Raw genomic sequence first — 12792 nt, 5'->3', positions numbered from 1 at the left:
CTAAAAAGGGAACATGAAAGACCAGAGTTATACATGAAGACTTTTCACAACTCATTCGAGAGGGACCTCATCTGTGTGGATGTAGAGGGGTCCATACTACTATATTGGTAGGGGGCTTCAACAGTGGACTCACCATTTGGAGAATATACCCGAAGGTTAATTGGCACAGGAGAGATGCCCTTGTTGCTCCCAGTGATTCTGTCTGTTTCAGCCTCAATTTCCAAACGGATCTCTTCAAAGTCTGTGAACTTTTTCCCCTTACAGTGCAGAAATTCTCCATGTTCTATAGTACAGACAAAACATGACATAAAAAAAGATGTCCAAACATAAAAAAGATGTATGACACTTACCCTCAAAACCTTAAAGGGGTTGGGGACCATTTTCTTTTTTTTTACATAAATGCATGTAGTTTGGGATAAAAATTAGTTTTGCAATTTGGGGTTATTATTTTTTTTTTACACCATTTGTCTTCTCTAGCCTCGGAGTTGCACCATCTATTTCCGAGCCACCACTAATAAGAGGAGCTTACTGATGATGGACTTGTGCTCAAATTTAATGGCTGTTGCATAATTCTGTGAGCTCCCTCTAGTGGTGGATGACTTATCTTCACCGTAAAAGTGATGGAAGTATTGCTTTCCGCACATGTATTTTCTCCCACTATGGGGACTGTTTGATTTTAAGGGGATGGCAAAATATCCAATAAGTCTACATAGGCATCAAGGTCCAAAGCTGGTAGACCCCAATATTTGGAGCACCATGTGTTCTTTGGGGCTAGATATGATGGAAGTGATTCTTCCCGGGCACAGGAAACTACATTATATAGTAACACATTTCACAGGTCACTGACAATGACTAGGAAACATCCCTTATCTGAAATGTACTAAAATAATATATCCTTTACATTGATTTCCTGGTCAGACTTGTAAAGGAGGCAGAGGGAGATAAGAGGGAAACATCCAGACAAGAGTATCATGTGTTATCCAACAAAAGGTCCTCAAATTGTCAATCAGCAACATATTAATAGATACAAACATAAAATTATGGGGTTTGAGTGAAAAGATTTATAGAACCCTGGTCCAGCGGCCACATCAACGTTATTGGCACCGGACCAGAAGCTGCAGGTACCCATACCAACTGGGCCAGTGTTGGACAGGTGATAGGTCCTCTCTGACCTAAGGGTACCGTCACACAGTGCAATTTTGATCGCTACGACGGCACGATTTGTGACGTTACATCGTCGCTTAATTATCGCTCCAACATCGTAGACTGCGGTCACACTTCACGATGCACGGCGCTGGAGCGATAATTTCATGACGTATTTGCGATGTAGAAGTCGTATGGGACAGTCGTACGGTCGTGTCACACAAGACGATTCAGAGCAAATTTTGCATAATCTATGCGTGATGTTGTTCACTAGGGGCGTGTTGTGCTGCTAGCTAGTGTGCTGATAGGCCAAAGGTTCTGTGCACACAATTGGTTGGAAAATTTGTCACCTGAGCGCTATTGTTCCCAATGCCACCTCACTGCTTTCAAAATTTCCTTTCTTCACTTCACTAACAGATGACATTTCCCTGTAAAGGGCTAATTTGTGTGATAAGGGATGACTTGCTGATTGCTGTGCTTCCAATCACTAGAACTGCTAGGGATCCCTAGACTGGGTGACAGGAACCCTGCGGTTGGGGCTCTGCAGCCCCGTGTTGACTGGAGCAGAGGTGTGCATGGTGTCTGAATAGGACAAATACTATAGATGTTGAGCATGCACAGCTTGGGCTTCACGGGGTTCCAGAGCTCCGTTCTTGGTGTAACACCCCAGGGTCCTGGTTGTTACAGTGACCTTGTTTTCCTCACGGGGAGAGATGTCACGCTGGGAAATTGAAAGTGATGAAGGATTCCTATTATCAAGTAATCACAAACATGCAACATGTTCACACTCCAGGCCAGAAGGGGAAGCTCTGATCCAGCTTGTGGGTGGCTCCCCTATATATATATTCTGGTCTGGAGGGAAAGTCAGTTAGTCTGTCTGTTAGAGAGACAAAGGAGAGAGCAAGTGAGGGGCCGTGTAGCCACGAGAAGTGCTGCAGCTCCTGGAAGGAGAGAAAGGAAAGTAGAACTGATTGTAGAGAGCGTAAAGGAGGAAAGAAGTAAAGGCGATGTTAAGAGCTAGAGAGAGAAGCTGCGACTGAGCTTCCTCCACGCTGAGCACAGATACCGGTAGCCGGAAGACCGAGGTTGTGCAGTATTCTACATCTCACAGCTGAAACCGGCAGGACAGCTTATTGCAAGTCACCTGTCCATCATACACCTGAAGACACAGTAACGCATAGAGCCCGGGTCATGATAGAGATCCTGTAAAAAGGCTCGAGTTACCTGTCATACAGGTATTGTCCTACCTAAAGGGGGACAGAGAGAACACATGAGGACTTTGTGTGAGGCCTAAGGCAGCAAGGGACTACACCACAGCCCTAGAAGGAAGGCTTCTGACTCCACCTGGTTAGGGGGATTCCAAATTCACATCCAAGCCGGCTGGACCATCAACACCTGTGATTCGGTACCCTGGACTGTGGCTGCCTGAACCTACAGTAAAAGGTAAAGAGATTGCATCCCTGTGTCCTATGTTTCTTTCTATACCATCTATCATCTGACCTCACTACACCGGGAGCCCTGGGGACCCCGCTTCACTTGTGGGAAGCCATACCATCTTAGCTGCCATAACATCACCCCAGTGGACCCCTTTAAGCAGCGTCGGTCACCTCTGACTGAGAACCAAAGGTGGCGTCACGAACACAAACTTTATTCATAACTCCTTTAAAGACTTTTCCCTTAACATGGGCGCCCAGGGCCACGGACCGGGTCTCCGCCACCGTGACATATCCCTTTAAGTACCGGACCTGGTACCGAGCACCCCTAGGCCCTGGTGGATGTTTCATTGGCATCAATGGATCTCCCAGAGGTTGGAACCCCAGAAAGTTTTATCCCATTCTTTGGATATCCTGTGATTTTGGGGATAACCCTTTAATATACATGCTCCAGTTTTTAAAAGGAGCCACACATGCACATGAGGAACCAGCCACGCGAATGAAAAAGAACTAGGGTGCAGATGGGACAAACGTGAGAAGGAGATGATGAGAACTGGCAGCATAGTTCGTGGAGGACCACAGCTACTGAGTCAATCTTACCGATGGTCCAATCATTTCTGCTTTTATTTTTCTCACCTGTAGGGCTGTTTACCAGCTGCAGAACAAGTGGTCTACGGGTGACAATTCCAGATCCACGGGGCAGAAAATCCCTGAAATAGAAAGTGATTTGTAATCCAGGTAATAGTTTTTTTTATTATCCCTCCCCCATATTTTACATTGCTGCACTGCTTGTTCAAATAATGAATACCGCTTTAAAATAGGATAGTGATCACATCTTTACCATCTGCACCTTACTCTATAACTCAGGAGTTAATCGTATTGTACCGGTGCCCTGACTACTCACACAGCCCACTCAATAATTTATTGCTTTCAGCTCACCAACCGGGAATGTGAATGATGTGTGTTGCAGACAGAAAAAAAAAACGCAATAGATGCTATGTGCACGCTTGTAGTCATTTTTATTGCTTCACTGTATGTAAAAAAAATTGAAAATTTTGCAATGGTGTTCAATAGAAATAGCCTACCGCAATGTGTATGCAGCTCCTATGCAGAATTATATCATCTCCATATACCAAGAAGTAAGGGTCAGGTGGAGAAAATCTAGTCAAACTGCTTTGAATTCTCTGCTGCATCTGTAAGGACAGTGATCATCTTCCTTTTTGGAGTATAACAACATGGGTGACACAGTCAAGTCATGGTACTCCATGTTGGAGGATCTGTTGCGTAGAAACAGCCCAAAAAAGACTCCTTAAAGGGGACTTTTTACTTGGCATAAATATGGATTTTTGTATACTTAGAGTAAATGCCGCTGTTCTACTGAATCCGGCATTATTTTTATTTTTTTCCTGCACCTCTCTGATCTTGAGATATGGCCTTTTCTTCCTTGTATATCAATCTAGTCTTGGAAAAGAACTGGGTGTGGTCCTCAAGGCTTCCCTGTGGGCGTCTTCACCAGGACCACACCCAGTTACATTAAAAAGACTAAATTCATATACAGGGAAGTGGTGGCCATATCTCTGCAATGGAGAGGAGCAGGAACAAAAGAAAAACTATACCGGATTCAGGAGAACAGGGGCATTTACATTATGTGTTTCCTTCTGTGGTAAATCTCAGTAGTATGTGTACAATTTCCCTGCAGCTCCCCCACAGGGGAAATGAGGAATTGCGCCATATATTCAATAGATTATATGACACGCAGACTATTTTAGCTGCTATATGATGAGAAGCAGTTATAAAAGAATATCTTGTTAAGGTGCTGTTCCCTTTAACCTGTGACCTCACAAAGATGAGCAAGGATGGTGACTGTATAATCCCAGGCTTTCTGGTAAAGTAATCTTGCTGTGCGCAGCATCAATCTGCACCTAAGGTAAAGCCGGATTAGAGCACAGAAAAAGGCAATGCAAGACTGTGGAAGGAGACTGTCAGTAACAGGCTGGAAAAGAGGGGTCTCCATATTTTTAATTGCCTAGGGGTCTGAATATTTTACAGTGCCTCGCATATAGGATATATATATATATATATATACTAGATTGTGGCCCGATTCTAACGCATCGGGTATTCTAGAATATGCATGTCCCCTAGTATATGGACAATGATGATTCCAGAATTTGCGGCAGACTGTGCCCGTCGCTGATTGGTCGAGGCAACCTTTATGATCATCGTCGCCATGGCAACCATTATGACATCTACGTCGATACTGTGCCCGTCGCTGATTGGTCGAGGCGAATTCGCAGCAGACTGTGCCCGTCGCTGATTGGTCGAGGCAACCTTTATGACATCATCGTTGCCATGCTGTGCCCGTCGCTGATTGGTCGAGGCCTGGTGGCCTCGACCAATCAGAGACGCGGGATTTCCAGGACAGACAGACAGACAGACAGACAGACAGACGGAAAAACCCTTAGGCAATTATATATATAGATATATATATACTAGATTGTGGCCCGATTCTAACGCATCGGGTATTCTAGAATATGCATGTCCCCGTAGTATATGGACAATGATGATTCCAGAATCCGCGGCAGACTGTGCCCGTCGCTGATTGGTCGAGGCAACCTTTATTACATCATCGTCGCCATGGCAACCATTATGACATCATCGTCGCTGTGCCCGTTGCTGATTGGTCGAGGCCTGGCGGCCTCGACCAATCAGAGACTCGGGATGTCTACGTCCTTTATGACATCATCGTCGCTGTGCCCGTTGCTGATTGGTCGAGGCCTGGCGGCCTCGACCAATCAGAGACGCGGGATTTCCAGGACAGACAGACAGACAGACAGACAGACAGACGGAAAAACCCTTAGACAATTATATATATAGATATGTATGTATGTATATATATGTACATATATTGCGTCAGTGATGTAAAAACCATGGAAACAAGGAACACCACTGCTTTGGAGCCCATGGCAAATGGGGACTCTTTGTTTGTCTTATTGGTTATCTTCAGCAGCCACTAGGGAGATCTCACTGCATACAGGTGTATAAACCCATTTCCAGCTAGCTCCCCCCAGTGGTGACCATATGCAACCAGAATTGTATCATTTATCAAGGTTTTTTAACATATAAATTATGAGCCCTGCCTAAATCATTACACATTTTGGAGAACTATCTGAAGAAAAAAAACAAAGCCCAAAAACAAAATCCCCTCTCCTTCAAAAAATAAATAAATAAATAAAGCTTTAGAATATTTTATATGTTTATCAAAATACTTTATCACTGTGCCATAAAGGTAAAACTATTCTTGGCACCAAGGGGTTTAATGTAATAATTGCATAGTACATTGGGGTAATATATACAGTTGAAACCAGAAGTTTCCATGCACTATATAAAAAGACACATCTGCATGTTTTTCTCAATATCTGACATGAAATCAGAGTAAACCTTCCACAAGCTTCTCACAATAGTTGGTCAGAATTTGGGCCCTTTCCTCCTGACAAAATTGGTGTAACTGATCCAGGTTTGTAGGTCGCCTTGCTCGCACCGGCCTTTTCAGCTTTGCTCATAAATTGTCAGTAGGATTGAGATCAGGGCTTTGTGATGGCAGCTCCAAAACATTGACATTGTTATCCTGAAGCCACTTTGTTACCATTTTGGCAGTATACTTCAGGTCATTGTCCATTTGTAAGACCCATTTCCGCCCAAGCTTTAACTTCCTGGCTGATGTGTTGAGATGTTGCTTCAGTATCGCCACATAATGTTCTTTTCTCATGATGCCATCTATTTTGTGAAGTGCACCAGTTCCTCCTGCAGCAAAACAACCCCACAACATGATGCGGCCACCTCTATGTTTCACAGTTGGGATGGTGTTCTTAAGCTTCTAAGCTTCTCCCTTTTTCCTCAAAACATAACGACGGTCATTATGCCCAAAAAGTTAAATTTTAGTTTCATCAGACCACAGGACATGTCTTAAAAAATTAAGGTCTTTGTTCCTGTGTGCATTTAAACTAAAAAATTACCGTCGTATGGAAAATCAAATACATACTTAAAATTAAATTTGAGAGATAAAGAATAACCACAATACAATATATATGTCTAAAGTATAAAATAGGCTTTTATTATATTTGGCAAAACATGGCACTAAATGTGCACGTACTTGGAAATATTACAAAAAATAGTTAAAAAAATATATAAAAACAGACAAAAGGAAAAAGAATTTCTACACAGAACATCTGACTAAAAAGATTTTATATATATATATATATATATATATATATATACATATATATGTGCACCTATGCAGTGATGTGTGCATATATTACACGTTCATAATTTAAAACTATCTGAATAATTTGTATATGTGACAAAAATAATTTATATAGTATATATGGTTTATCCAAGATTTGATCCAACTATAATTTGTGCTATAAGCTATCTATCCATTCCGTCCATATCACATATAACTGTGAACCAGTAGTGACACAGAAAAGCACAACCATCATTATTTAACCCAATAAAATCATTTTTATTAAACAATTGAAAACATACATCATTAAAAATAAGACAAAAAAAAAGGTATCTGAAATGTGAGGGACCTATGAACTACTCAACTCATAAAGCACAAAGCATGTATTTATAAAACAGTTAGCTTCAATCTACTCAGCTGGGCGCTGGAATCAAATCACCCTCTTAGGTATCCGTGGTATTGACTACAAAAAATCCACATTATAATAGGGTATTACCCGCCCATGTCTGCTACATGTAAAGTAAGATAACCACCGCTGCGACAATAACCTCCAAAATTCTAAGGCCGGCGTCACACTGACGTTTAAAACGGCCGAGTGCAATGCGATAAAAAATCGCATTGCACTCGGACCAATATTAAGTTATGGGGCCGCTCCCAGCAGCCGACTTTTTGTCGGCCATTTTTCTCGGTCCGAGACAATCGCAGCATGCTGCGATTGTCTCGGACCGAGGAAAACTCGCTGCTCACTCGCACCCATATAAGCCTATGGGTGCGAGTGAGACAGCGCACACCACTCGGATAACATCCGAGTGATGTGCGCTATAAGCGGACCCCAGCAATGGAGGAGATGGAGAAATTCATTTCTCCGCCTCCTCCGCAGCTGTGCTCCGATCCTCCCTGTGCGAGAGAATCGGAGCACAGACGGATGACACTCGGCTCCTGCTCTGCTGCGAGCAGGAGCCGAGGGTCATTAGCATATCGCATCCGATGCTCTTGCATCGGATGCAATACGCTAGTGTGACACCGGCCTAAGTGTTGTTCTCCTAATTGGATGAACTAAATATTGATATATTGCCGGGCGGCAGTAAAAATAACACAATACTTACTGCTGAGTGTAAGGAAAAGTGTCCGGTCCCTCTACCCCGACGCGCGTTTCGTGTAGGGCAGAGGGAAAGACGGACTTATATCCTGCGCTACGGCCAATAACCTGAAAGTCAGCTGGATCATGTGGGACTTCGCTGCCTGATGTAATCGGCGCGCCGGACCGTTCCCCCGCCATCTAGAAGATGACTCATCACCCTCGGACAGCGAGCAGCGACGCATCCATGAAGCCATAGTAACGGCTTTCATGCCTGCACGCTTGCTCTAATAGCCGAGGAGATCCGGGTCTATGGCCGGGAGGATCCAAAACAGCGCGCACTATTAGGGCAGCGAATCTGAACGGGACTACTATTTAGAGGATAAGACAATATATAAAGTGCTAATAAATTGCTAAAGTGACCTGTGCTATGTGCCCTATTTTTTAACAAGCTGCTACACATGATTACCAGTGTAAACTATACTTTTAAAGTGACCTGTGCTATATACTATAATTATTATTAATAATTACTTCCAGGCATAATTAAATATCAAGCCGGTAAATTATTAAAGTGGCATGTGCTAAGTATGCATAACTCCCTATTTATAAATAAGATACATATTAATTTTTACTTCATAAAATAATCTATACTACCCATATTAATATCAAGTGTACAATTTCATATATGATAAACTCATCATTAATACACAGTGGCATAAATAAATAATAATAATAAACATTCTCATTTCTTTATAATTATACAATTCTTATACATATTAATTGATTGGTTATACATTTTGTGAAATTTACAATAGATTTAACAAATTGTGAAAATCAATGAAAATAAACAGATTGAAAACTTATATAGTAATAATAAAAAATGAAAATAATTTAAAAAAAAAATTAACAGATAAATATAAAAATAAGAATAAATAAATAAATAAAAATAAAATGAAAAATTGATAAATAAAGAATGCCGAGCTCTATAACAATCCTCTGACAGATCTTCAATGTTCATCCCATTATTTTCTTTCAATGATCAATATTTTGATGTTGATGTCCAAAACGCAGACTTCTGGTCATACCATGGCCCCTGAAGTGTGGACGAAACGCGCGTCGGGGTAGAGGGACCGGACACTCTTCCTTACACTCAGCAGTAAGTATTGTGTTTTTTTAATGCCGCCCGGCAATATATCAATACTTAGTTCATCCAATTAGGAGAACAGCACTTTTTTGTTGTTTTGGAGGTTATTGTCGCAGTTGTGTTTATCTTACTTTACATGTAGCAGACATGGGCGGGTAATACCCTATTATAATGTGGATTTTTTGTAGTCAATACCACGGATACCTAAGAGGGTAATTTGATTCCAGCGCCCAGCTGAGTAGATTGAAGCTAACTGTTGTATAAATACATGCTTTGTGCTTTATGAGTTGAGTAGTTCATAGGTCCCTCACATTTGAGATACCTGGTTTTTTTTGTCTTATTTTTAATGATGTATGTTTTCAATTGTTTAATAAAAATGATTTTATTGGGTTAAATAATGATGGTTGTGCTTTTCTGTGTCACTGCTTTTCACGCTATACTGGAGTATCTGAAGAGGAATGACCTCATGACCCAGTATCAGCACGGGTTTACTAGGGACCGTTCATGTCAGACTAATTTGATCAGTTTCTATGAAGAGGTAAGTTCCGGACTGGACCAAGGGAACCCAGTGGATGTAGTGTATATGGACTTTTCAAAAGCTTTTGATACGGTGCCACACAAAAGGTTGATACATAAAATGAGAATAATATGGATAGGGGAAAATATGTGCAAGTGGGTTGAGAGCTGGCTCAGGGATAGGAAACAAAGGGTGGTTATTAATGGAGCATACTCAGACTGGGTAGCGGTTAGCAGTGGGGTACCACAGGGGTCCGTATTGGGCCCTCTTCTTTTTAACATATTTATTAATGACCTTGTAGGGGGCATTCAGAGTAGAATTTCAATATTTGCAGATGACACTAAACTCTGCAGGGTAATCAATACAGAGGAGGACAATTTTATATTGCAGGATGATTTATGTAAACTAGAAGCTTGGGCTGATAAATGGCAAATGAGCTTTAATGGGGATAAATGTAAGGTCATGTGTTGTGAATTCTGTGGCTGAATTCACTCCTGTGGTCACAAGTGGTACTGCAGCTTCTGAGCTTCCTCCCTCAGGTGTTCTGGTGAGCTCGTTAACTGCTTCATTACTTAACTCCGCCTGATGCTGCTATCCTTGCTCCTTGTCAATGTTTCAGTGTTGGATCTGAGCTTCTCCTGATTGTTCCTGTGACCTGCTGCTCTGTATAGCTAAGTGCTTTTTGCTTTTTTGTTGCTTTTTTTCTGTCCAGCTTGTCTTTTGTTTTGCTGGAAGCTCTGAGACGCAAAGGGTGTACCGCCGTGCCGTTAGTTCGGCACGGTGGGTTTTTTTTGCCCCTTTGCGTGGTTTTGCTTTAGGGTTTTTTGTAGACTGCAAAGTTCGCTTTACTGTCCTCGCTCTGTCCTAGAATATCGGGCCCCACTTTGCTGAATCTATTTCATCCCTACGTTTTGTCTTTTCATCTTACTCACAGTCATTATATGTGGGGGGGCTGTGTTGTGAATTCTGTGGCTGAGTTCACTTCTGTGGTCACAAGTGGTATTGCAGTCTCTGGGCTTCCTCCCTCAGGTGTTTTGGTGAGCTCGTTGGCTGCCTTGCTATTTAGCTCCACCTGAGTCTGTCTTCCTTGCTCCTTGTCAATGTTCCAGTGTTGGATCTGAGCTACTGCATCTTTCCTTGGGCCTGCTGCTCTGCTAGATAAGTGCTTCTAGTTTGTTTTCTGTTTTTTTCTGTCCAGCTTGCTATTGTCTTTTGCTGGAAGCTCTGAGAAGCAGAGGGGTGCACCGCCGTGCTGTTAGTTCGGCACGGTGGGTCTTTTTGCCCCTTTGCGTGGTTTTCGTTTTAGGGTTTTTTGTAGACTGCATAGTTCTCTTTGCTATCCTCGCTCTGTCTAGAATATCGGGCCTCACTTTGCTGAATCTATTTCATTCCTACGTTTGTCTTTTCATCTTGCTAACAGTCATTATATGTGGGGGGCTGCCTATTCCTTTGGGGTATTTCTCTGAGGTAAGTCAGGCTTGTATTTCTATCTTCAGGCTAGTCAGCTCCTCAGGCAGTGCCGAGTTGCATAGGTAGTTGTTAGGCGCAATCCACTGCTGCTTATAGTTGTGTGAGGATAGATCAGGTACTGCAGTCTACAGAGATTCCACGTCTCAGAGCTCGTCCTATTGTTTTTGGTTATTGCCAGATCTCTGTATGTGCGCTGATTACTGCACGCTGTGTTGCCTGATTGCCAGCCATAACAGTACAAGGAGCCACACCAATGATTCCCAATAGAGGGAAAAAAGAAATCCTGACATCATTTTTTTTTCTTAGCTCTGTCTTCAGTCTTTTTTTTCCCCTAGACATTAGAGTGCTTCAGGACACAGTTGTGGACATGGATATTCAGGCTCTGTGCTCCTCAATGGATAATCTCGTTGTAAATGTACAAAAGATTCAAGATACTATTGATCAGAAATCGATGCTAGAACCAAGAATTCCGATTCCTGATTTGTTTTTTGGTGACAGAACTAAGTTCCTGAGCTTCAGAAATAATTGTAAGCTATTTTTGGCCTTGAAACCTCATTCTTCTGGTAATCCTATTCAACAGGTTTTGATTATTATTTCTTTTTTGCGCGGCGACCCACAGGACTGGGCGTTTTCTCTTGCACCAGGAGATTCTGCATTGAGTAATGTTGATGCATTTTTCCTGGCGCTCGGATTGCTTTACGATGAGCCTAATTCAGTGGATCAGGCTGAGAAAAATCTGCTGGCTTTATGCCAGGGTCAGGATGATGTAGAAGTATATTGTCAGAAATTTAGGAAATGGTCAGTACTCACTCTGTGGAATGAATCTGCACTAGCGGCTTTGTTCAGAAAGGGTCTCTCTGAAGCTCTTAAGGATGTAATGGTGGGATTTCCTATGCCTGCTGGTTTGAATGAGTCTATGTCCTTGGCCATTCAGATCGGTCGTCGCTTGCGCGAGCGTAAATCTGTGCACCATCTGGCGGTACTGCCTGAGAGTAAACCTGAGCCTATGCAGTGCGACAGGACTATGACTAAAGTAGAACGGCAAGAACACAGACGTCTGAACAGACTGTGTTTCTATTGTGGTGATTCTACTCATGCTATTTCTAATTGTCCTAAACGCACTAGGCGGTTCGATAGCTCTGCCGTTATTGGTACTGTACAGTCCAAATTCCTTTTGTCCATTACCTTAATGTGCTCTTTGTCATCGTATTCTGTCATGGCGTTTGTGGATTCAGGCGCTGCCCTGAATCTGATGGATTTGGATTATGCTAAACGTTGTGGATTTTTCTTGGAGCCTTTGCGGTGTCCTATTCCGTTGAGAGGAATTGATGCTACACCTTTGGCCAAGAATAAGCCTCAGTACTGGGCCCAGCTGACCATGTGCATGGCTCCTGCACATCAGGAAGTTATTCGCTTTCTGGTACTGCATAATTTGCATGATGTGGTCGTGTTGGGGTTGCCATGGCTACAAACCCATAATCCAGTATTGGATTGGAACTCTATGTCGGTAACCAGCTGGGGTTGTCAGGGAGTACATGGTGATGTTCCATTTTTGTCTATTTCGTCATCCATTCCTTCTGACATCCCAGAGTTCTTGTCGGACTTTCAGGATGTATTTGAAGAGTCCAAGTCTGATGCCCTACCTCCGCATAGGAATTGTGATTGTGCTATCGATTTGATTCCTGGTAGTAAATTCCCTAAGGGTCGTTTATTTAATTTGTCCGTACCTGAACACACCGCTATGCGCAGTTATGTGAAGGAGTCCCT

At 42.5% G+C, this 12792-nt stretch overlaps 1 protein-coding gene across 18 annotated transcripts in view; it reads right to left on the bottom strand.

The window, feature by feature from the left end:
* DNM1 (dynamin 1) overlaps window positions 1-12792 on the bottom strand; it is a 166107-nt gene that overhangs the window by 74613 nt on the left and 78702 nt on the right. For all 18 annotated transcript variants that reach the window (XM_069748080.1, XM_069748073.1, XM_069748084.1 and 15 more), the window contains exons 2-3: window positions 3213-3286; window positions 134-283 (exon numbers count right to left, since the gene is read on the bottom strand). In XM_069748080.1, the coding sequence (XP_069604181.1) occupies window positions 134-283; window positions 3213-3286 (224 nt within the window). The remainder of the gene's footprint in view (window positions 1-133; window positions 284-3212; window positions 3287-12792) is intronic.

This window comes from Ranitomeya imitator, chromosome 2 (assembly GCF_032444005.1).
Source record: "Ranitomeya imitator isolate aRanImi1 chromosome 2, aRanImi1.pri, whole genome shotgun sequence".
Classification (NCBI taxonomy): Eukaryota; Metazoa; Chordata; class Amphibia; order Anura; family Dendrobatidae; genus Ranitomeya; species Ranitomeya imitator.
Note: the sequence above shows the minus strand (reverse complement) of the source record. Positions and strands in the feature narration are given on the sequence as shown.